General features: G+C 40.9%; 2 protein-coding genes and 1 long non-coding RNA gene across 6 annotated transcripts in view; 1 reads left to right on the forward strand and 2 right to left on the reverse strand.

Moving 5' to 3' along the window:
* LOC116044654 overlaps positions 1–1941 on the forward strand; it is a 4156-nt gene extending 2215 nt beyond the window's left edge. Inside the window, exon 2 of the long non-coding RNA XR_004103727.2 lies at positions 498–1941. This is a non-coding gene — a long non-coding RNA (uncharacterized LOC116044654). The remainder of the gene's footprint in view (positions 1–497) is intronic.
* Positions 1942–9035: 7094 nt separating this feature from the next.
* Positions 9036–12568, reverse strand: atp5pf (ATP synthase peripheral stalk subunit F6). The gene is made up of 4 exons (XM_031292056.2): positions 12434–12568; positions 11687–11856; positions 11076–11200; positions 9036–9141 (listed from the first exon to the last, which is right to left on the reverse strand). Exons 2-4 carry the CDS (start codon positions 11854–11856, stop codon positions 9113–9115), a joined length of 324 nt encoding a protein of 107 aa, XP_031147916.1. The 5' UTR covers positions 12434–12568; the 3' UTR covers positions 9036–9112.
* A 1637-nt stretch (positions 12569–14205) lies between these two features.
* appa (amyloid beta (A4) precursor protein a) overlaps positions 14206–26021 on the reverse strand; it is a 33847-nt gene continuing 22031 nt past the window's right edge. For 2 of the 4 annotated variants that reach the window (XM_035998499.1, XM_031291998.2), the window contains 10 exons: positions 24556–24689; positions 23688–23762; positions 23445–23594; positions 22186–22314; positions 21969–22068; positions 20819–21031; positions 20546–20599; positions 19374–19465; positions 17646–17792; positions 14206–16701 (listed from right to left, as the gene is read on the reverse strand). In XM_035998499.1, the coding sequence (XP_035854392.1) occupies positions 16600–16701; positions 17646–17792; positions 19374–19465; positions 20546–20599; positions 20819–21031; positions 21969–22068; positions 22186–22314; positions 23445–23594; positions 23688–23762; positions 24556–24689 (1196 nt within the window). In that variant the 3' untranslated portion in view covers positions 14206–16599. Of the gene's footprint in view, positions 16702–17645; positions 17793–19373; positions 19466–20545; positions 20600–20818; positions 21032–21968; positions 22069–22185; positions 22315–23444; positions 23604–23687; positions 23763–24555; positions 24690–26021 lie in introns of all 4 variants that reach the window. The other 2 variants (XM_031292001.2, XM_031291997.2) reach the window with 1 other exon arrangement.

Here is a 26021-nt window from a genome sequence, read left to right on the forward strand (position 1 = left end):
AGAGAAGACGTGTGAGTGTGGTAGTCTTGGTGTTGTAGTGCTGTTGTTAGTTGTCATAAATCTCTGAGAACGTTTAGCTGGTTCCATCTTCTCCACTCAGATGGGTTTTGAATTTGACATTGTGTAGACAAAACACTGAAAAGAATGCTGCCAAGGGTGAAAGCAGATTGAAGTTCTTTCCGGTACTACTACCCTTCATCGCTTAATATTGTTCTCCTCCCGCCCTCAGCTTCATGCATCCCTGAACATGTGCCACAGAATCGTTTGTTAAGGTTAACAAAACTTTTCAAACCATACAACTTTGCTGGTAATTTGTTACTAGCAAAAATTAAATACGAGAAGACATTAAATCAAACGCACACTTTCAAGCACTGTGTGTGTTTAGAAGTGCTGTCGCCCACCATTATTATGCCAGAGTTACAGTTAAGTTGCATAGCTTGTTTGACCTGCTGCCCAGAATAATCCAATAAACTCTCTTCCTCTTGTTTTCTCCCCAGATGAGTTTCTGGACCACAACTGAGAAGTTCCTTCACTTCATTCATGCCTTCTTCATACTGTACTAACAGTATACTCATAGCATTGTATGTCATGATTTTTGTGCGTAAGAAAGGGATAAAAAAAAGTAATTGTATAGTATGTCGAAAAAGTGATTAAAAAGCCATAGTATAGTGTGTTGAAAAAAGTGATAAAAAGCCATATTATAGTACGTTGAAAAAAGTGATAAAAAGCCATAGTTTAGTATGTGGTAAAAGTGAAAAAAGTCATAGTATAGTATGTCAAAAAAAGTGCAGCCATGTTCAAGACCTGCTCGCTGCCAGTGTATGTGCAAACACTTAGATAGATGTCAGCTTCAGGGACAGCTCACTGAGATAAGCTACTAACTCAACAATCTGCGGTTGAAGGATCAAATCCCACATTTGTCTTGACAAGTTTTCAACTCTGAAATGTGAACAATAAATACAACTTCCAACCAGCATGGAGTATCAGATCAGATAGCTCAGTGTGATGGAACACTGGTTAGAAGAACACAAGGATGTGAGTTCAATACTCATGAGGAGCACACCTTATGATGAGGCCCAACACCCAGGAATACAAGGTCCCTCACCCAGGAGACTGGTGTTCGTGTCCCATGTGTCATGGAAAAGTACTTTCCAAAACCCAACTGTCTGAGTCTCCATAAAGATGATGAGGACAGTTGGGATTAGGAAAGTACTTAACCATGACAGGTGGGACATGAACCCTGGTCTCCTGGGTGAAAGCCCCGTGTTGTCTTTATGACACTTAGAGAAAAAAATTCATGGTTGCAGTCGGCAAAAGGTAAGGTGCGCACAACCCCTTCGGGGTTGTGCGCACCTTTTAAGACAGTTGGGGAAACCCTGGTGGCAGTCGGAGTACTTTACTACTCCCTGACTGCTACCAGGATTTCTCCAGCTGTCTAAACCCCAATGCCGCCCCGAAGGGGCGGCATTGGGGTTGCTGGTGAGCGCCACCCCTACGGTGGCTACCTTACCTTGTGCACATCCTGCTGGGGCATGCTGGACGTGAACCCGAGTCTCCTGGGTGAAGGGCTGATGCTTATTCGACTCTGCCACCACCTCAGCCGCCACCTCCAGCAATTACAGTACGCAGTTAAGACGAACTTTTGGGTTTAGGAAAGAAAGAAATTTTCTACAAACCCCAGTCAGTCAGGGTGATTGAACCCATGACCTGTGTTTCCTCTAAACAGTGTTCCATCACACTGAGCTATCTGATCTTATACTCTGCACTGGTTGGAAGTGTATTTATCGTTCACATTTCAGAGGAGCGAGGTTGAAAAACTGTCAAGACAAATGTGGGATTTGATCCTTCAACCTCAGATTGTTGAGGCAGTAGCTGATCTCAGTGAGCTACTCCTGAAGCTGACATTTCAAGTTTCCATTCTATTATTGGTTGTTCACACTTTGTCCTTGTAGACTAATTGATTTCATGTGACAAATAAAATTGATTGATTAATTGGTTGATTGCATAATTGGTTAATTGATTTATCTGCTAATTGATCTGGTAATTGGTTGATTCATGTATTAATTGATTGGTTAATTTGTTGATTACTTAAATGATTAATTAGGAATAGCTCACTGAGATAAATTACTGACTCAATAATCTGAGATTGAAGGATTGAAGCAAGCTAAGGTGACGGTTAAACTCTCATGAAGACTGGAGGTTGAGGGTTTCATCCCTCTGTGGTGCTGTCATTTTCAAAGTCTAAAACTGGAAGGAGACAAAGCTAACTTGCATTAGCTTGACCACTACAGGGAAAAGTCGCAATGAATTAAACGTGTGTAAAAGTTGGGTTGGGAAAATACCGACAATCACATGATCACTGCGACTAGTGAGTTACTTTATTGATCTAGGATCCCCATTAGTTGTTACTGTAGTTACTATTCTTCCTGGGGTCCACACAAAACAAACAAATGTTTGACACAAGTAACCAGTGGACATACTATACTATGACTTTTTCAACATACTATACTATGACTTTTGTATCGCCTTTTTCAACATACTATGATTTTTTATCACTTTTTTCAACATACTATACAATGACTTATTTCGACATATTATACTATGACTTTTTTCGACATACTATACTATGACTTTTGTCGACATCCTATACCATATATACTATATGGTAGGAGTACATACGTTTTACTTCTTCCTACTCCTTTTTGCATGTGTAAATAGAGGTCTTTAAGTACGTAAGTAAGAGTTTTATTTTTTAACTGTTTTTTTATTACTATTTTTTTCTGATGTTTTATTTTATTTACATGTTCAAAATAAAAGATATCAATCAATCAATACTCTGACTTTATCATCACTTTTTTCGACATACTACTATGACTAGGGTTTGGGTCACAAAATGCAATAATAGTCGTCAGGTTCAAGACCTGCTCACTGCCAGCGTATCTGCAAACACTTAGATAAGACACTTAGAATAGGAAAAGGTTAGGAAAGGTAGTGCAGGGTAGAAGAGATTAGTAGAGTAATATGACAGGTGAAGCTCAGAGAAGAGTAGAAACTAGAGTAGAGAAACTCAGAAGAGTAGAGACTAGAGTAGGGGAACTTAGAGAAAAACTCAGAAGAGTAGAGACTAGAGTAGGGGAACTCAGAAGAGTAGAGACTAGAGTAGAGAAACTCAGAAGAGTAGAGACTAGAGTAGAGTAGAGACTAGAGTAGAGAAACTCAGAAGAGTAGAGACTAGAGTAGGGGAACTCAGAAGAGTAGAGACTAGAGTAGAGAAACTCAGAAGAGTAGAGACTAGAGTAGAGAAACTCAGAAGAGTAGAGACTAGAGTAGAGAAACTCAGAAGAGTAGAGACTAGAGTAGGGGAACTCAGAAGAGTAGAGACTAGAGTAGAGAAACTCAGAAGAGTAGAGACTAGAGTAGGGGAACTTAGAGAAAAGTAGAAACTAGAGTTGATGAAAAAAATGTTTTACGTCCACTTTTATGGCATGCACAGTGTAGAGTACATAATATATACTACCACTATTACTTTTTTATTTAAAAAAATCATGACATACAATACTCTGCACTCTGCACTCATCTGGGGAGAAAAAGAGAGTTTATTGGATTATTCTGGTTCAGTAAATATATTTTTCTTAAGGAGGAATAAATCCAGCTGACACAAAGACAAAGTGCCTAACAAATGACATGTGTGATACATATTAATATTAGGGCTGCAACCAGGGGTGAAAGAAGGCTGGTGTGCTGCTATACTGTGGATTGGTTACTCTGCTTAGAAAAGTACTTTACACATAAAGCTCTTATAAATATAATATGGTGCAATAAACATACACATTCTGCCTGCATGACTACTTTTACTTTAGATACTTCCTGTACATTTAACAGCATATAAAACATCTTAAAAAGCAGTCAAATAACATGTTTGAAGAAGATTATGCATAGACTATTATAGTTACTATTAGTTATTGTAATCTAATAATATATAATAAAATAACTGATGTGGGCCATTCTTCTGCATAATCAGTACTTTTACTGTTGATGCTTTAAGTACACGTTGCTGAAAATACTTGCGTACTTTCAACTAACATATTTCAATGCATGGCTCTTGTATTTGAGTTTCTTTACGCTGGTTTCGTTTCTTTTACTCCACAATCTGAATAATGATCCACAAGTCAGAGTAAATGGTCTGAGTGAATTTTTTTATGGTTCCTGCTTCTTTTATCAGTTTGACTGCTTAAATTAATTTACATTTTTCTGCATTTAGTACTTCGAATAGGTCAAATACATTTTCCTGATTGTACATACTTTTATTCAGGTAACATTTCCAATACAGGACCTTTATCTGTAACAGAGTATTTCTACAGTATGGTATTATAGTTTTGCTAAGTAAAGGATCTGAATACTTCCTCCACTGCTGGTTTTAGTCTTTATTTCACTATGTAGCCAAATATGTGTAACTTATATTAATGAAGCCATCTTTTTTTCAACAGCAGAGGAAACTGATGTGTTTTTGTTTTGTTTTACACCAACAAGGCAGGTTGAACACTATTAAAATCCCTCTGTGTCTGATAGTTAAACATTACATATCTAAAATTAAACTATAACAAATATAAGAACATATATTGTAAATAATACAAATTAACAATATAATACATTTATATAAATGGTCTAGTAAAAGTTAGTATATTCAAACTATTCATTTGTACAGTCTGCCTTTATAAAAGTATTTTGTTTTGTTTGAGGAGACTGATGTGTAATCAACATACATGAAGGGGTGAAGACACGTCATCGTGACGTAGGTTGTATACAAGGAAGTGGATGTGAGTGTGCTGGCTAACACATTCTGGCTAGCTACGTAGCTTTAATTTACAGCTTTTACGCAGCATGTTAGCGGCACTTCTAGCGGTAAATCTGACTCAAGCGTTTAAACAGCAACACCGTGTAAAAGTCTACCAACAAGACAGAACTCGTTACGTCACTTACTAAATGGTGAGCCAGGAGCACGTGCAGGTGGATAGCGAGTCTGATAACTGAAGAGAACATGTCTGCAAGTTATCCCCATAGACTGTGGCTATCCCACAGCAGTTTACTGGCACGCAGGAAGAGGAGGCTTCCGAGAAGTTTACGAGCCGGCGGAGGACTCTTTCCTATTGGTTGACTCCCTGGAGAAAGACGCAGACAGGCTTCATCTCTTACTCTCTCCCGCTCTCCCAAGCTCACAACCATATCTCAAGAGACACCATACCTGTCCGCCGTAATATTCGTTCACTCTCTCCTTCTTCTCTGGCGGCATGTACTTTATCAACCCTCCCTCCATCCGACTCTTTCTTACTCATGTCTCCCAATGATGCCACAGACACTCTTCTCTACTCTATCCTCCTCTCTCGACTCTCTCTGCCCTCTTATTTCACGACAGGCTCGCAAATCCTCCCCAGCTCCGTGGTTATCTGACTCAGTACGTGCTGAAAGATCAACTATACGGGCAGCGGAAAGGAAATGGCAGAAATCTAAACACCCAGATGATCTGCTTACCTATTAGTCTCTTCTTTCCTCCTTCACTGCCTCTATTTCTGCAGCCAAAAGCTCTTTTTATCAAACCAAAATTGAATCCTCTTTCTCGAACCCCAAAAAACATTTTTCCATCTTCTCTAACCTCCTAGATTCCCCCAGTCCACCTCCTCCCTCCTCCCAACCCACTTTGTCAACTACTTTGTAAAAAAGATAGATGACATACGCTCTTCATTCTCAATCACACCTCCTGAAATCACCTCACCATCCATCACTTCCAGTACTCTTTCCTCTTTCACCCCTTTATCTCCAAACCAAATTCTTACTTTGATTACCTCTGCCCGCCCAACCACCTGCCCCCTGGATCCTATCCCTTCTCACCTTCTCCAGTCCATTGCTCCTGACCTCCTTCCTTTCCTCACCCATCTCATTAACATCTCCTTGTCAATTGGCTGTTTCCCCGATGCTCTCAAAGAGGCAAGAGTGACCCCACTGCTCAAAAAACCAACACTCGACTCCTCTGATGTAAATAACTATAGACCCGTCTCCCTTCTTCCATTTCTATCTAAAACTCTTGAGCGTGCCATTTATAATCAACTCTCTACCTATCTCTACCAGAACAACCTTCTTGATCCCCACCAGTCTGGCTTCAAGGCTGGCCACTCAACAGAAACTGCCCTCCTTGCTGTCACTGAGCAGCTTCACATCGCTAGAACAACCTCTCTCTCTTCCATTATCATCCTTCTGGATCTTTCTGCTGCCTTTGACACAGTGAACTACCAGATCCTCATTTCGACACTCCGAAATCTGGGTGTCTCAGGCTCTGCGCTCTCATTACTCACATCTTACCTGGCAGACCGAACCTACCGGGTAACCTGGAGAGGGTCTAGCTCAGAACCTTGCCCACTTAAAACTGGGGTTCCTCAGGGATCAGTCCTGGGTCCCCTCCTCTTCTCTCTGTACACCAACTCTCTCGGGTCTGTCATTCAGTCGCACGGCTTTTCTTATCACAGCTACGCAGATGACACCCAACTAATTCTCTCCTTTCCTGAGTCTGAAACTCAGGTAGCAGCACGTATCTCAGCCTGTCTGACTGACATCTCTTCTTGGATGTCCACACACCATCTGAAACTCAACCTTGACAAGACTGAGCTCCTTTTCCTTCCAGAGAAGGGCTCTCCTACCCAAGACCTGACTATAACAATTGACAACTCTATAGTAGTCCCCACCAAGACTGCTAGAAACCTGGGTTAACACTTGACGACCAACTCTCCTTCACTGCTAACATTGCTGCAACCACCCGATCGTGTAGATACATGCTGCATAACATCAGAAGGATACGTCCCCTTCTAACGCAGAAGGCGGCTCGGGTTCTGGTTCAGGCTCTAGTCATCTCACGTCTAGACTACTGCAACTCCCTCCTGATTGGCCTGCCTGCATGTGCCATCCGACCCCTGCAGCTCATTCAGAATGCAGCGGCTCGACTTGTCTTCAACCTCCCCAAGTTCTCTCACACTACACCTCTGCTCCGCTCTCTTCAGTGGTTACCAATTGCAGCCCGCATCCGCTTCAAGACACTAGTACTTACGTACAGGGCCACGAACGGATCAGCACCCGCTTACATCCAGAACTTGGTCAAACCATATACCCCAACCAGCCAAACTGCTGGCTGCTCCCTCACAGCAAGGGAGAACTAATCACTCAACGAAATCCCGACTGTTCACTGTCCTGGCTCCCAAATGGTGGAACGAGCTCCCCATCGATATCAGGATGGCCGAAAGCCTACACATCTTCCGCCGAAGGCTAAAAACGCATCTCTTCCGACTACACCTCGGATAAAAAAATAAATAAAAAATTCTCGAACTTGCACTTTCGAACCTGCACTTTCATTTGTCTCTTTGTAGCTTTGCCTATTTAAAGCTACTGTATTTGCACTTACTAATTTGTGGTCTGGAGTTTGAACCTTCACAGTTGAAAGCACTTAATTGTAAGTCGCTTTGGATAAAAGCGTCAGCTAAATGACATGTAATGTAATGTAATGTAACAGGCTGCAGCTGATGACGTCAGGCACAGCTCCGTGGGTTTCCTGATTGCTTCATATATTTCTTTTAGTTCACCTGAACATCACTTCTGGATTAACAGATTTGTAAAGTTTGTAAAAAAAAAAAAAAAAAAAAAAAAAAGAAACATGACTTCTGGATGTTTAAATGTGCTCTGCTGTTTGTAGCCCATGTGTGTGTCTGGAGAAGGCCAGTGGCTCAGGAGTGCTGTCAGCTTTTCTGGCATCAGTGGTTGGACCTTCAGCTCTATATCTGTTAGTTTAAAGAAAAGACAATTCTCACGCCCAGCCAATACAACTTACAGCTTACTTGTAAATGCATGGGTGGAAAAAAAAAATCTTAAATAGAAGCATTCGTTTCTCTCTCAGTTGCACTGATGAGTCATGCAGCAGCAGCACAGTGCACAGCAAAGACCGCTCCCTGTAACAATGTTTCACTGCAGCCTGTCAACACATCACATGTCAGGTATTTACATGGTTCGAGTGCAAGTTTCTGAATTGTATGGCCTGTATGGGTTGTTTTAACTTTTTTTTTTTCCCAAGGAGAGACAAGCGCTATTAAAAAAATGCAAAGCCTCAGTGGAGTCTGTTCAGGGTTTACTGGTTGAATCCAAGGCTTACACTGCCTTGGGTTGGTTAGCATTTGTACTTGCACAACAATCTTCTGGGAATTCAGTTGCTTGACCATTAAAAGTCATTCTGCTGTAATTTGTGCCATCAAAAATAACTTTGTAGATGGTGTAGGGGTAGCACAGCTTACAGCATCACTATGCTCGTCTTTTTTTTTTGTACAGGCTTATTTACACACTAATCACCGACACCACCAATGTACACCACACTTTTCCAATGGTACTCCAAAATGTTTAGCAACCTTTAAAAACAACTCACAAAAAAAACATTGTTTTAACAGCTGCTTACAGCTAGGTATTTCAGTTTTATTTCAAAAGTTGGACAGGTTATTTTACCTCATAACCACATTTTTGCTGCCAAATTTACATTTAATGTTCACGCTCTGTGCCTGTCGAGAGATAAGTCTAAATGGAAAACGCAAGGACTAGAAATAAGTGTTTTAATAAAAACACGCATTCTGGTTGTTTCTAAAAGCACAGCCATGGAGAATGTGTGACTTCACACCAAGTTGTGAATATGAATATCAAAGCGGCAGACAGGTTTGGTCATCAGAGTGTCTGCCTGCAGGCTACAGCTTCAATCCAATATGTGATGGAAGAATGTGCACAATAAGAGCTGTGCAGCGTGGGAATTAAAGTCAGCACTGCCGGGCGCGCACCTTTTTACGACACAGGATGTGTTTCTAGGAGACGTTGTGCTTTCTTTACATTTAGTCCGGCTAGAATTTGAGCAACATAAAAAGCTAGACAGCATCTGTATGTTTTATAATAATTGATCACTTTACAACAGAGTGACATTGTGGGGGTAACCATCAGAGGCAGCTTAATTGACAATCAGTGCATCATGGTTCAATCCACTATATTTTTATTAAATACAACATATTTGTGACATGTAGGAGATAAACAACATGGATAGCATTCACTTGGCCACTTCCTCAAGCTTGGGCTCTGGAAAAAAAAGGGCAAAGAGAGAATCATTAGTGATAGTTGATGGTGATTGTAATTCTGTGAGTTTTGAAATGAGTATACAACATAATATTATACTTGAGATTAGATTTGAAATCTAGACAAAGACGACAGCAATGTGTAGCAACTAGCTAGATATAGCTTCATCAAAAATGCAGTGAGGCTCGAAAAGAAAAGCCTTTTGAACAGATTTCAAACGGAATGAGAACATTGTCTTGCTTTGATAAGTGTCAGTATCCTTGTGCTATATATAGACACAGACAAAGCCCAAATCACAGTCTCTCTCTGTAGTGGCAATGCAGGGGGACTGTTAATAATTGTGTGATAGCAAAAAAAATCTCTTAAAGTCATGTCTTTAAAAACAGTGATGTAATTATAAGCACGTTGTCATTCCAATGGCGTAGCTGATGATAAATCAGGACGTTTCTAGTACGGAATACAGTTTTGAATGCAAACCGTCAGTCTGGACTAGCCTGGATGTCAGCAGAACTTAGCCCCGCCCACAACATTTGAGGTCAGGAAGTTCAGTCTGGACTTGATCTGTTGTCACCAAAGAGCGCATGGGTTGAATTTGTTTACAACAAAGATGGCTGCCGCTGAAGAATTGAGATGTGTAGATTCCACCATCGCGTCTGTTATAGAAGGTATCGACAGCGCATTCATTTTAAATGAGGAACAGAGAACCGCCATCACGTATGTATGGCATGTATACACATCGCCAAACCCGTCCGCACGACACGGAAACTGCTGCCTCTGCTCTGTCGAAGCCTGCCTTTGACTTGCAGCTTCTGTGACGCCCGTCTCCGTTGCTCTGACTGGTTGTAGGTCTATCCAATTGAGTGCAGAGGCATTTTCTTTCCTGGTTCGGTTGAAACACGGTCTTTGGTGATTTTTGCCCCCAACGTCTCCTCCCAGGCAGCGCGGCAATGGTTACGTTTAGGGTTAAGGTTAGGGTCAGCTGCCTGGAAGGCGCCGTTGGAGGCAAAAAACACCATTGAGCGTTGAAACGCGCCCCATAATCACAGCCCAACGGAGCAGTATCAGACTCATATTCTGACTAGAATCTGAGTATGACCACGTCAGGCTATGTCTGGACTTCAGTTAAGAAATATGCAGTCTGGGTTAAGATTGTCAAAAGTATTGATCCTTTCTTCATTACCACGTGTTTATATCAATACGATCGCCTTTAAATTGTACACATTTTTTAAATACTATTTCTTTTTTGTATTCATACAGGGGAAACCCACGGAGACCACTGTATTTATTGTGTTTACAAGTGAAGCAACAATAGAGAAAAAGAAATACAAAAAACAACATAAACAATGTACAAGGTAGAGAAAACATTTACAAAAATTGTGAGAATGGTAATAATAATGTTAATTACTATTCACATTATTACAAATGTTCTGTTATGTGTTCAGTGACTTTTTCTTTACCAGCTCTGTGGCAGGTTGTTGCTAAAAATGAAAAGAAAAAAAATTCTTTTCTTTTTGCTGTGGTATCGAGTATCAGTTTTTGTATTGGTTTTTTTGTACTCGTGACAACCTTAGTCTGGGTCACTTTCTCCTTCAAAAGCTCCTCTGTACATCAGGAAGCCAAAGTCAATGTTAAAACCATGACTCATTAGATAAAAATTACATTAAAAAAAACGTGATATTAACAACTGTTTACGAACATTGCAATACTACGTCTAGAATATAAATACAATAAATTGTTTTTCTAAGCAAATGTCTAAATAACGATGTGATTTAGATTTTTTTTTTTTTTTTTTCTTCAATCACCTAAAGCAACATTTATTTGTCTTTAATTGATAATAGGAAATTAGGGCAGGAGACAGAAAAACACTCACAGTACACAATGTAAAGCTTTGTGTACTGTGAGTGTGTATGTGGTGCATACAGTAAGCCCAGACTGACCTGAGAATTTGAAATCAGGGAACTTGGCGAGGTCTCCTCCGCCATATAGCCTCTGCAGTTTGGTGACCTCTTCAGACACATTCTTCTGGTAAGAAGCTCCTCCCTCCACAATGCCACCCGAAATCCTAAGAGAGCCAAGGCATCAAATAATGTTCAAGAGATGGGCGTGACGCCATGAGTGAAGATGCCATTTAAATTAAACACAAGCAGTGAGGATGGAAATAAAATGCTTAAGTAGCCAAACCGTAGCTTTTGCAAGGGTATTTAAATTTACTATTTTTCACAATATATGTATGTGTGTGTGTGTGTGTGTGTGTGTGTGAATTTGTATGGTCACACCTGTATGTGGTTGTTTGTGTTGATTATCCTGTGTTTATTGCATTCTAATCTCCATTAATGCGTTGTTTTAATGTGTATGCTGTAAGCACTTTGGGTTTTCTTGTAATGAAAGGCACTATATAAATACAATTGACAATGACATTGACTAGAGGATGAACTCGTTTAGATCCATCAATCTGGACTCTGATCAGCCAAATCTAAAACATTATGCCTGGACAAAGTATGGCCATTTCATGTGGGCATATGACAAGAGTTGTGTATTATCAACTGACTTGCTCTTGGCGCTGTAGTCCCGGATCTTGTCCAGGAACAGTTTCTGGATAGGGTCGAGCTCCTTGGCCCGGTTAAAGAGCACAGCAGAGATGCCGATGTTCCGGCGCAGGGTCAGGCTGGCGGCGGAGCGCAGCGCGGAGGACAGCTGGAATAACTTGTTAAGTGCCATCTGGCGGAACAAAATGCCTCGGGTTACATTGTTATCATGACATTCTGCTGCGATTCTGTCTCTTTATCATATCAGTATGAAAGGCGTACCCTGAAATTACATTAGGAGGAAATGCTAACTAACTAGATGGGAGCTGGAAACTAGCTACATCCCGGACGTGCATCCATGGTTAGCTGAAGCAAACGTACACCAACGCTAGCTGTTAGCATATGTTAGCTGCCGTCACCTTCAGTGCATACTTAACGTTAGCTGAATGGCATTGAGTTAGCAACATACACTATACAGCTGCGATATTATAAGCACCTTCGGGAAAACGTAATTGTCGACTTACATTACACAACGACGACATACAAGCTCGCTTTCATGCTGTCTGACCGTTAGCTAAATGTTTGCTTCGTTCACCTATCATAACCGCTAATGCTAAGACAGCTAGCTGACGCTTCACAAGTTTTTAACAGTGGTGTCTATTGTGCTGTAGTAGCTAAGTCATGCTAACGTTATACAATAACATGAGTATAGTAATTCCAGATACACAGTTAAATGCTTGATAGCGTTTCTTTTAAAACTCAGTACTCACCTTGGATTTGACACTTAAGAGTACAAGATCCAAATGTGGAGGACCGCGGTGGATTGTGGGAGTAATGTGGTGTGAAAAGGAGGCGTTCGCGGTCGTCAAAATGGTGCCTACTTTGCGCAGCGCTGCGCGTATTAAATGATCCCCAATCGACCAAAGTAGCTTTATTTGAATGAAGGTTTTTAACTGAGAAAAACTAGCTTTTATTTTTTTTGCCTTTTCATAATCACACCAGATTGTTAGTGCATTATGGTTATTTTTTATTCTTTTATTAACTAATTATATGTATTTTTTATGTACACTTTTTTTAGGCCTTACACACATTTGTAATTTTCCCACGTCCCTTTCAATATAATTTCACCTTTAGGGATTTGCGCTGTCAATGGAAAAAAGGCACAAGCATGGGCACAAGTAGCTTTATTGTAGCTAAAAATTCAATTTGCAAGTTATGTCTGATCCTATATTATGAGTTTTGTTGATGGCACACTACACTATGCCTTTTTTCTGACATACTATAGTATAGAATAAAAAGCCTGTACAGAATACAATGAAATTAGGAGTGCTACTCCCGATCATTGCAATAAAAAGACAGGAAAACACCACAAAAATAAAACATCTGCAGCCGACAACAGGTTCTAATATAATAAAACAAATGGAATCAGTCATTTTGCACTTGATTAAGATTATTTATTGCACAAGAATAAATGTAATTATTGCACAAGATCCAGTAGGTTTTTCTATGAAAGACATATTGCACAACATCAGGGGTTATTCAAAGTTTGTTGGACTAAGGTATGCTAATGGCCCAGGGAAAATATGTCCCTAAGTCTGGTGGTCTGTGCTTTGAGAAGAGTCCTTTAGAATGTGTTTGGCTCTGCAGAGGGAGAAGTCATAAAAAAAACCCCAAAAAAAGTCTGCCATTAAAAAAAACAAACAGGGCTTGTCACATTTTTGATGACTGAGTGCCAATTTCGGGAGCCAGCATATGATTGAGAGCCGCACAGGAAAAGTGTAGACATAGAACAAAATATCTTTTCCATCTCACTTCCACATTAAACTGCAGAGTTGTCCACAGAAATTGCCAACTTAAGCTTTACGTTCTGTCATCAACTGCATTGATGACAGAACGTAATTCCTGTGACAATTGCGTGCTGCCAGTAGTTGTCATACAACCAGTAGCTTCCTACAAGTTGCCCTTCCTAACCTGACAGATTGTGGTTTAGGGAGGTGCAGTCTGACGCAGTAGCCTAGTGCCGTATTAAATGTCAGCTATTGAAAGGATAAGTATTGAAATGGACCACGGAGGATTAAAATACAATGCATTTCATGTCATGTTCATGGGCCGCACAAAATGTTTGAGGGCTGTCACTGGCCTGTGACCGCACATTAAGAAACTATGCTGTACACCATTGTTAATCAGACTTTGGTAGTCAACTAGATTGTAGTTTTTCCCCCATAATCTCCAACTTTTATTTAATTTAATAAAATAATACATCACACAGAGTGGATGGAATTTAGTTCACCTAAATCATGTATTTAACTTTTAGCAGGATGACCTGAATTTATCTGTGTCTGATGAGTCTCTGAGCATGTTGTTTTCTTGCTGAGACTGACCTCTGACATCAGGGATCTGAGTAGCAGTTTTTTACATTATCATTACTTGTGTGATATTTAATATCACACATGGACGCATATTATTAGAATAAAACAGGGTGCATGAAGAAACCAGGTGTGCATTAAACATCGTAAAAAAACAAAAAAAACAAAGACACATCTGTATGTACATTCAAAACTTTATTATGGAATACAGTGTAGAAAGCGTTTTCCCAGTCAATGCAAATGGCCTGCACAATATTACACAGTGGAAAACAAAGCCAATTTCTAACCCACAGAAGGAAAAAAAAAAAAGATAGAAAGAAAATCCTGCTTCCTCTTCTACTCTACTGCCCTCTGTTGGGCTTCTAATGAGTACACTCTGAAAACCAAGGACCCACCCCACTGCAGCCTCCATATGAACACCATTTCCTCACAGATCTTACTCACCGTTAGATGTATTATTAGAGTGAGAGGTTACACTGCATTTCTTTCAATTTTCTTTCATGTAATGTTGAGGTGGTGTCAAACCTTTTAACACTAGCGGATGTACAAAGATGAACGGGCGATTCTTGCCTACGATGCTGACACCATTATTTTATCCCTGTTTCCACATCCAGACTCACTGTCAGCTCTCTCAATGGTGAACGCCTATCATCTTTATTCAGGCGACAGTGCTCTGCCTCTGAGGAGTCAAGTGTGCGTTGATGGCAGAGAGGTGAGCAGCATGCCTGAAGGGAAAGGAAGGCGAATGAGGGAGGGGAAGGGAGGTGCTGGGGAGTGAAAATCCATTATATACACAGGCTGCATGCCTGGCTGGCTATCCATCCGGAACTGCAAGTCATTTCCTCTCAGCACTCCACTTGTTCTATCAGTAAAATGATTACTAAACCAAAAAATAGACAGCGTCGGCTTACAACTGGACGAAACACCAGACTGAAAATGACAAAACACATACACACGGAGATAATCCTAACCCATCCCCCATGCCAGATTCCTCCCATTTTTTTTTTATTTCCCTTCCCGCTACCTTCACACCCACAACATGCCCTTTTAAAAGAACAAAGTAACATGAATGAAACAAAAATTATAAGGGGGTGATTTCTGAGAGCCCCTACGCATAAGGATTTTTAACACAATATATTTCTGAATGAGAATAATATACAAACAGAGATGAAGCCAGCCCCCCTCCTGTAGCTTCACGAACGTAGCATGGTTAAAAGAAAAGAGGAACACACTTAAATTCCAAAATCACAGATCTCTTTTAAATGTGTATTTTACATGATATCAAAGCATAGCCCGTTCGACTAGATTTATATATATATATTTCATTGTTTGAAGTCACGTGATCACGAGAAGATACTAAATGTACAATCTTGCTAGAATGACAATCTATACGTGAGAAAGGATCTCAAGAGAGAGCAGCGGTAAGATCTTGGTTGTTTTTTTGTTTTGTTTTTTCCAAATCCTGTTGTCATTGTTGTCATGCACTACATAGGAACAGCTAAGACTTCGGCATTACTTCAGTAACATTACACGCAATTTAAAAAAAGGACTTTACATCGGTTTGACTTTTTTTTCTCCATTTTCATTCTTTTTTGAAAAACAAAACTGGAAACGAAAAGAGAAAAAAAAAACTAAAATAAAAAACAGCTCATTCAGAATACATAATTACTACCGTCGTCATCAACATATTTATTATCATCAGCATCTCCAAATATCCTTAAGAGCCTTGTGTGACTTATCACAGCCCAGCTGTCGTAAGAATGCGCAAAGAAAGAGGATGGAGGGAGGGATGGAGGGATGGAGGAGGAGGAGGAGGAAGGAGAGAGGATACTCCAGTGTAGACTGAGTGCAGTAGTGGTGCAGTTGGTGGGGAAACACTGGGCCTTATTTAGAAAAATCATGCTGCTTGATTTAAGCCTATTTTTCATTATATAATCATTACAAAGAATATGATAGAAACTAATGAATATGTCCACACGTTGAATAATTATTTGAAATAACGATTCTGCAATTCATTTTTGTAAATGAGGCCCAGGTCAACGTGCGCCAAAAATCCCACTGATCAGTGGTCAGATTTGCCAACACAAGTCTACACCTAAAACCGTCCCACACCAAAACCCCAACTATACACTGGCCCTGAATCAGTGTGGAGAGAAAGCGCTTCTTTCCCCAAAGAGTGGGTTTGTGTCGATGCACTGGGCGGGGCCTTTTTCCCCCCCCATACATCAGCAGGCCCAGACGGAGCAACATATAAAAACACCTTTCATTAATTAAAAGGCGTCTTGCTCTGATAAAGTGAACAAACATGGTGCAAACTGGCTTGGCCACAGTGTCCGCCCAGGCAGAAATGAAAGAAAACCCTGGCTACAGTCGCTCTGTCTGCTCGTAACTGACTAGTCCAGTCACTCGATGATTTAAGCCACACTGCCTTTTGGAGACGTGGGACTAGTCGGGGGAGGGGGAGGAGGAGAGAGGGAAGGGAGGTGCTTGATGTGTGGGAGATGTTTGTGTTTTATGTGTATATGTGTGTGTATGTATGTGTGTGTGTGTGTGTACATATGACATTCTCCTCAGTTCTGCATCTGCTCAAAGAACTTGTAGGTTGGGTTCTCGTAACCGTTCTGCTGCATCTTAGACAGGTGGCGCTCCTCGGGGGTGACGGCAGCGTCCACCTGGAGGGGAGCCAGAGAGGAGGGGGTGGAGGTTACACACACACAATCATATGGTGTGTACAAATGTAAAGACAATCTATACTTTAAGACCTTTTAATGCTACTGGAAGTGATTTCTTTTTTTTTTTTTTCTTTTTTTTAAATATAAGAGTAATTGGCAAAAAAAAGAAACAAGGCTGCCACAACTACCATACAGTATTTTTTTTAATTAAAACTGGTAATGAAAGTTCTGTGATAAATGAGGATTATTAGAAAAATGAAAGCAGGAAACAAATTGCTAACTGCCATTAATCCAATTATATTTAGTGCTGCATATTTGCAGTGTACAGTACCATCTCAACACTACATTTTAAGGCCTTTTCAGACTTGAACATCTAATTAATCTACCTTAAATTTCTTAAGCTTTAATTAAAGCAAAGCTGAAGTCCAGATATTTGAACCAGGTCATTTATATGGACCTGTGTTCCAAGGCTGAAGAACAGGGGAGGCCGCGCCTTTGCAGTAGTAGCCCCTAAACTCTGGAATCAATTGCCTCTACATATTAGGCTGGCTCCTACACTGTCTGTTTTGAAATCCTGTCTTCAAACACATTTTTATTCTCAGGCTTTTAACACATTACAATAGTTTATTAGTCATTTTGCTGTTAAACTGTCCTTTTGTTGTTTTTGTATTCATTGTGTTCTATGTTTTTGTTTTTCTGATTGTATAGCACTTTGGTTAACTGTTGTTTTTAAATGTGCTCTATAAATACATTTGGATTGGATCTATTTACCCTGGTACATACATACTTTATACATCTATACAGACAAAAATTCAATACTGAAAAACAGCTTGCACTCACGTGTATGCATGTGCACAGCATCCCCCTGCCCCCCCCCACACACCAGACTGACTGCCGTATAGAACAGCTTGTACAGGCAAACACACAGGTCAGCTGTTTCTCACCTCGATGACTCCGTGGTGGATGGAGGTGTACTGCTTCTTCCTCAGCATCACCAAGGTGATGACGATCACGGTTGCTATGACGACGCCTCCAACCATCAGGCCGATGATGGCGCCCTTGTTGGAGCCCACATCCTCTGCGAAGAAGACCTGCACACGGACACCAATCACAACCAGCGGGATGATTTTAATATAGTGAGAGTAGAAATGCACACCAAGGACTCTCATTGTGCACCAAGGATATTTTGTGTTACTGTGACACTGCTGAGTAATTAGTGCAGTTCCAGCACAGCAGGGCTGAGAGTTAATTGTGCCTAGAAATGGTTTGCAGGTTACTTCTTTCAGGGATCCAGTGAGCTCTAGTAGCTACCATCTTTTTTTCAATGTGTTTGAATATCATTGAAGGAGGTGACATTTAGAGTTACAGCCCATTTACTTTCGTTTTCATCTACCCAAATCACGTGTCCTCTTTTGTCATTTAAAAAAAAACAACAAAAAAAACATCATTAGAGTCAAATTTAGCTTGTAAAATTACTACTGGGGAACAAAGATGCAACACATAAGAACACATGGAGATGACACAGACTGTAAGGTGACTTGTTTCTGAGGGATAATTTCCTGGTGGAGACCTGGATTTGGCTGGCAGGTGATTTACAGAAAGCAGAGCACAACATAAAGCAACAATGATGCAGTATGACTTAGCTCCAACACAATACTAAGACACATTATTAAAAAAAAAAAAAAAAAAATTGACATCTCTGTCACGGATTACACTGCTCTGTGGAACTCATTTTCCATGCAGAACAAAAAGAAATAGAAGCAAATGGCGTCTTCTGACAGAAAAACAACTCCTGATATCTCCACCTATGCTGACACCAGCGGGGATAATGGGACAGAAACCTAGGCACAAACTCCACAACAACACTAAACTGCAGATAATCTAACTAAAACACTAAAACGCTTGTGTCAAACACTGCAGTTTGTGCGGACTTCATTTCAGGGTGGTGAGCCTCCTCCAGAATAATCCAGCAGAACGCTGATTGGGGGTTACGGTGAATATCAAATTAAGGAGTTGACTCAAGGAGGCAGCCTGACACAATGGCTGCTCATTGTGAATGCAAGAAATGTGATATGTAATAAAATGTAAGGATTAAGAGATTAAAGCTTTTAGGTGAGAGGAATAAGGTATGCGGATTTGGATATGACTGAGGATGGATTGTGCTGGTATTACAATATTGAAGGAGATTAATGAATGAATGCATAACTGGGTTAGAGCCTGGTAATGTTTTAGTACAATCACCTGCGGCTGACCAGAAAAATACTTACAGATATAAACTTAACTCCGATCAGAGGACAGCAGATTTTGGAGAGGAGCAGACAACTGTGACGCACACATTATCACGGTTGTCTCCATGGACACCTGTCTCCATGGTGACAACCTTGGGAGTTTACCATGAGGACAAAGAGGAGACATGGACCTGACTCTCTGTCTGTGTGTGTGTGTGTGTGTGTGTGTGTGTGTGTGTGTGTGTGTGTGTGTGTGTGTACTTATGGAAAAGAGGACAGAGTGCAAGCTTGCATGTGTCGGCGAACGCATCTTCATGTGTGTTTGCATGCTTGTGTCTATGTCTCTATGTTTATTAATGAGTCTTCTTATATAAACGGATCAGTGAATATCAAATGAGTCTGCACTGCTTGTGTCAAAGTGAGCTGCTCTCTGTGTTTGTTTACCAGTTTCTGGTGGTGAACTTCATATTCAGTGCTCTGTCTTTCCTCCGTATCCATCCGCAGCTCAGGAATAGCTTCCATCTTCATTCCAGTCACTGGCAGGGGAAGGGAAAAGTACTATCTATTATGGATGGTGACACTTAGCCGCTTTCACACACACACACACGCAGAGATCAAACTGGCTTGCTAAAGCAGGACGGACAGCCGAGTGTTGGAGGTAACACCAGTAGAAACTGAATATAGCATGTGTATATAGCACAGCATATACAGCACGGTACGCATAGACCATGCAGCTGCATCACATATCTCCTAACAACCACAGCTGGCGCCTTAGTACAGGTCAAGTGGAGTTGGCTGTGTGCAAATAATGGCTGAGAGAAGGAGAGATAGCGGAAAAATACTGTCCTGACTTTACTTCAAGTCTCTACTTCAAAACAATCTTGTGATGTATTTTAAGAGGAGATGTTACTTAACCTGAAGAAATATTTTTTATTAGACTGGAATCATTGTTAAAATGTAACATGCAACGTTAGCCATGATCTGTAGCAGTTTTAAATAGCTACATTACCTACATATGCTTATTATGTTTCCTACCTTGATAAGGATCGTTAGCAAACCAGATATGATTTATTTAGGGTTCTTAAGTCACTAATAGCTTCATTAATTGTTGATACATAATTCATTAATGCTTCATAGAGCAGTTATGAGCCACTATTAAGAGCAACTTTTGGGTTGTCAGGTTGTAAAAAAAAAAAAAAACCTTTTGCTGGTGGGTTGTTAATAAAATTCTAACAAGTCACCTATTAAAGGGAAATACACCATCAATTCTGCAGTTACACATAAATAAAGTATAAAAATACTTACTAAATAATGTATCACTAAGCCATTGGCTAAAGGTAGTAAGCAATTATGAAAGTAATTGATTGAGATCTTTCACAACCTGGCAACTCAGAAGTTCTTATTTATGGCTTATAATAACTAATCTATAAAGAATCAGTGAATCAGCTGTTTACAAGAATGTTTCTATAAAGACTTTTAAGAGTTTGGTGGGCAGGGTGTGACAAAGTCAACAGCATCACAATCTGCAGGCCGTAAACCCTATCCATCTGAATTTCCAAATACATATGAATACTTAAAATCACAATATTGGGTAACTTTTGAACAATAGTACCAACCTGGCCGTGTGGGAATGCCTCTGTCAAGATTGGGGCGGGAGTCCACTGGCTCAACTAGAGAAAGAGCGAGAGAGAGAGAATTTTTTATTTTAAATATAATTTGTAGCACAAATAACGTGTAAAAACAGAAAAGGACAAGCAATAATTTTCATACCACACAATCCTACAAAACCAAAAGTGGATTGCATATAGCTTTATAGAATTACATGTTATTTCTACAACTTTGAACCAAAATGTGAAATGTAATCAACAACCCGGTGCTTCAGTAAGTACCCTGGTTCTCAGTGTTGGGCTGGTTGAAGCTCTCAGGGTGGACGAAGCCAATTCCCCCCAGGCCCAGTGTGTCCTCCTGGGGCAACAGGTCGGTCTGGCCGTCTCCCAGCTCCTGGTCGGGCATCAGGGCGTCGTTGCCGTAGCTCACCCTCACGTCCGTCTGCAGGTTGGCCAGCTGCTGGGCCATCTCCGCCTGCTCCCTCTGCAGAAGCTCTGGATGGAGGCGGAGAGGGGTCAGTGGTCACAAGAGAAAACGGAGGTGGAGAGAGGAAAGGAAGGAGGTTTCACTTCATTTGTCAAACTTCTTATATCTTGTTGTTTTCAGTTAGTATTAACATAAATGCTCTTTATCATAATAAATATTGATGCTTAAAAGAAAGAATAATTTCTTAGATAATTAGAATTAAAAAAAAAGAGGTGTTTTGTTTCTACTTAAAGAAAATATTATATCCTACGCAATGACCCAAACAAATGCTTCTCTATCAGAAGGGACAGACAGCCTCCATGAAATGTTATAGACCTGGTGCTTTTACTTCTGCGTACTGTATGTTTGTTCTTGTGTGCGTTTTGACAGGCAGAACAGACAGTGACAATCTCCGACACAAAGACACAGATGGCTGTGTGACGCACGCAACTCCAATAAACCCAAAAACCCACAGAAACCTAGCGAATGCAGGGGCGGGAGGGAGGGAGGGAGGGAGGGAGGGAGGGAGGGAGGGAAGGGGATTTATCTTGCCAGCAAACAGTTTCGTTTGAACAGAAGAATTAGGCCAAATCACTCCAATGCCCTTATCAACAAAACAATTTTTTTGGGGCTGGAATTTAGAACATTCAATCTCTCTGTTACATGTAGCACATTCAGGACAGTGTGTCTTCTACTATATCTTTCTCATGCCAAGGTCAGCAGTCACACAGTGAAAGAAATACCTCTAAAACTTGGTTTGGTTCATGTCATTCTGATGTCAGATTTTTGTTTTCTTGTCTCTCTACCTATTCACTGCTCACTCAGCTAAACCTCCTTTCCATCTTTCTCAGTTGCACTTAGATTCTACTATAAATTGGATTCAATTTTTGCGCATTTTAAGTCACCAATAGTGACAATTTAATGTTTCAGAGTAACGTGTCTTAAGCGTCAAAATGACCGACTCACCAACTTGGTCCTGGATGTCGTCGGCCACACCCGGCACCTTGTAGAGAAGTCCCAGAGACTGGTTCATACGCTCCTCAATGACACGCAGGTGGGTCAGTACCTTTTATACACACATGCACATAAGCACATATAAAACTGCATCCGCTTCTTCAGGAAAAAAAACCACATAATATATTTAGTAAAGTGGCTTCATGTACAAGTGAAATGATGATGCTACCTGAGGTCTGATCTGCGCAGCCTTCTTGGGATCCACCATGCGGACGTGTTCAAAGTGTTTGAGGGTGTGCTGCCTGTCCTTCTGCTCGGCACGCACATACTTCTTCAACAGGCTGAAGACGTGGCGAGGCTACAAAAGATGATGACAGATGGTTAAGAGCAGAGGAAGGACACAGTGAAATATGTATATACAGTCTGGATCAGAAAACAAACCTTCGTACTTGCAACCAAAATCACACTATAGCTAACATTTATAAAACGCACCGTTGATACAAATCAGTCAGTAACATTGTTTTTCTCCAAATCTATTCTGCTCATCAGAAGATAACATATTTATCAAACCTTAGACATTAATCAAAATGCCAATGTACAACAGTGATTTCATAGATTGCAATCCGATGCATTTATCTTATTTTACAAAGCATACACTCCATTTGGCTCCATTTTTTTGTGTATTAACAGAGTTGAAACATAGAAGCAAAGGACAAGCAAAACACAACACAAACAGGAGAGTTATTCAGAAATATATCTTGGTGAATAGCTGAGAATGGTAAAAGCAACAACAAGAAGGTGGGGAATGGCGGGACAACAGTATTAAGAGTGCGGATCGAGAAGCATTTTGCTGTCCGAGCCCGGCCCGCGTCCGACAGAGCAGTAACCGAGCCCGACCCGAGCCCGACAGGCATTAAGATATTTATGTCCGAGCCCGACACAGTTAAAATCTCATTTTTTTGTCATACTAATGACACGTGTACATTTGTTTGTGTGGAAAGCCCGCTTTTATTAAGCAACTGTAGGAAGGCATTCGGAAAGGTCAACAGATGAGCGCATCAGCGCACACGGGGCAACAAGCGCACGTTAACACAGGCGTGTGTGTGTGTGTGTGTGTGTCTGTATGTCGGTGTGTGTCTGTGTGTGTGTGTGTGTGTGTCACAAAAACTAACCTTTGCATCAAGTGAAACAGGCCCATTGGCTACCTACATAATAAGCTGTTTTAAATTTAAAATGTTCAATGCCTTATCGCGCTGATGTGACCGAGCCCGAACATCATTTCTAAATATCTGTCCGAACCCGGCCCGTCAGGTCCCGTCGGGCTCGGGTCGGGTATCCATCCTCTAAACAGTAAACCCTGCAAGAAAATACTATCTTAAAAAGCACAGTGAATCACAGGGGAAGTGACCTTGGTAATAAATGAACACTGTCATCATCTGCATCAGTTATAGGAAAGAGGATCGCTGCTGAACTGTGTATATAACGTACCCTGGGTGGGTCCTGCTGCAGCGCGGTCAGGTAGCTCTCCAGAGCCAGGCGGCGGCGATCATTAAGCAGAGCCTCCACCCGAGCCATGTGGGTCTCCACCAGCTGCTGCCGTTCACTGGCTGCCTCCTGCTCCAGTGCCTCCACCTTCTCCTGGAAACGCTGCACAAATTGCAACATATACATAAAAAAGGACACCAAAAACATTGGGTGGTTTTGTATACGGCCAGAATGTGCATGTTTTACCTGGATGACGGCCTTCTTGTCAGCACGTGGAAGATTCTTAGCTTCCCTCTCAGCTTCCTCCCACTCTCTCATCACCTGAGTACAAAAATGGAAAAAAAAGGGTTAATGTAACTTGTCAAATCTACTTTATCTTTCCACGTGTTCTATCACGGGTTGATTTTACACTTGAGTGAAACATCTTGTTGCTCTTGGTGGTGTGGATCTGAGCTTTTCATGGCTGTCTAAATGGAAGAAAATCTGACATTTTACACAGCTATGAAAAGATAACTGGTCTGCACTGCAGTGGGTAAATAACAGATCCTTCTGGTCCGTGTAAATAATCCTTTCAGATTGAGAATGCTGAAATGAGGGAGTTTCTGCTTTTTGAATCACAGAGGGATTGTGCTAGGGCAAAGTGCAGTAAGACAATAAAAGTCCTAAATCAACAGTTTGTGTTCCCCTTTTTGATCAGTTACATCCTCTTTACAGAAGATGACTGCACCTCAATTTCATCCTTACTGGGTGGAGCTTTGAAAACGGTGACGTTATTGTGGACCATCTGGCTCTGCCGGAGCGTGAGCCGGTTGATTAAAGAATACAATTAAAAGTTCAATTGGCTCAGTCGCCTTGACAATCGCACCAGTTCGTTTTTACTTGACGCATCTTTTCTCCCTCCATTAATGTCCTCTCTCTACTACAAAAAAAATCCTTCTCTCTGTTCACCCTGCTTAGCTACCATTACTCATTCACTTGTATGCAGTATCTGCTGATCAGCTTTCAGTCTGCTGAAATAAAAAAAAAAAACATCCATAGTAAAAACATAACATCCTCCCTCCTCATTTATTCTCTTTGCTTCCTTCCTTCCTTCCTCTCCTCTCTCTGTCAGTACCTGGGACATCCTCTCACGGTGCTTAGCCTCCAGGCTCTCTTTGGCCTTCTGGAAGTGGGCGTGTTCGTTTTCATCAGCAGGCGTCTCCAGGTAGTGGTCTACAGCGTCGGGGGAGCTGGGTGTGGCTGTGGGTACTGCATGAAATGGAAGTACAGGGAGAAAAAGAGGAGGCAGAGAGGGTGAAAAGCCTTTTAGTGAAGCATCTTTTTTATTGCACACTTATTTGGTTGATCTGGGGACTGGCTTTGTTGCCTCTGCACACACAAACACAAAACACAGAGCCTAAAAATGGGTTAACAGGGTTAGTGTGAGATCAAGAGAGAAAAAAGATAGTAGCTGTAGCTGGAAGCCATCACCCTCCAAAAGCAAACAAGTGAATGTCTCAGATGACCCACAGTCTTTTGTAGAAGAGAGACAAAACCCCTCTTTCATTTATATAACTTCATCCAGAGCGTGATAGGGCTCTCATGCCAAAAACACTGACGCTGGAATGTATCCTCTTGGCTCAAAAGCACTGACTGAATTTTGGTCGACTTACTAGCAAGAAATATAAATGGACCACAAATTGCGTGACACCTGGATTTAATCAGTGGAAAGTTGATTATCTTTCATTGGTGTGCTTTCAAAAGTGGGTGGTGGTGTGTGTGTGTGTGTGTGTGTGTGTGTGTGTGTGTGTGTGTGTGTGTGTGTGTGTGTGTGTGTGTGTGTGTGTGTGTGTGTGTGTGTGTGTAGGTCACACGTCATGTGAAATTGGTTATGTCTGATAAGAGCGCATGACTGCACAGGACAAAAAAAAAACAGATGTGTTATTCACTTTGACCTAAGCCGAGTGTTCCGTTAGCCTGGACTCCTCAAAATCATTTAAAGGGTCAGTTCACCCGAATGACGATTTCTCACTTCCATCCAGTGGTATCATACAGATAGTTTGGGTTTTATTTACCCAGGTTAAGAGATTTCTGCCTCCACCCCAACACAATGACAACAACAGTTCACATAGGGACTATCTTCTTTGGTGGAGAGTAGTTTGAATGAGAATTGATCATCAAAAAAAACATTGTTTTCGTAAATGGGCGAACTGACCCTTTAACTACTGTACAATGTAATTAAAGTGGTAATGACCCAATTCCTTGTTTAGATTTTCATAGTCCAATTTTCTTGTATCATTGCTGTTAAGCATTAGAAATTCCCTATTTGCTACCTTGTGCACTACATTACCTTTGCACTATTGTATTTAAGTGTCCTAAAGTGCAAGCAAAGTGCCCTAACAATTCCCATAATGGAACGAAAAAATGCTGTAACCAAAGCATGTACACTACTTAATACCAATTATTGTCTAATACATCAATGTACTTCTCATTATAGAGTATCGAGTGTAAACAACTGTTAATTGACCACAAATGCAAGTGCAAATTGTGTGTGTCTGTAGGTTTTGTGTGTTGCCGGGGGGGAAATAAGACACTGCAGTA

Source organism: Sander lucioperca, chromosome 24, assembly GCF_008315115.2.
Source record: "Sander lucioperca isolate FBNREF2018 chromosome 24, SLUC_FBN_1.2, whole genome shotgun sequence".
Lineage (NCBI taxonomy): Eukaryota > Metazoa > Chordata > Actinopteri > Perciformes > Percidae > Sander > Sander lucioperca.

What these genes read in the sequence shown, in the direction of transcription:
- atp5pf (XM_031292056.2), bottom strand. Translation starts at nt 11,856, where the DNA reads ATGGCACTTAACAAGTTATTCCAGCTGTCCTCCGCGCTGCGCTCCGCC. An exon ending in GACTACAGCGCCAAGAGCAA is followed by an intron (nt 11,201 to 11,686) that starts GTCAGTTGATAA and finishes TGGCTCTCTTAG; the next exon opens with GATTTCGGGTGGCATTGTGG. An exon ending in CCCTGATTTCAAATTCTCAG is followed by an intron (nt 9,142 to 11,075) that starts GTCAGTCTGGGC and finishes TTTTTTTTCCAG; the next exon opens with AGCCCAAGCTTGAGGAAGTG.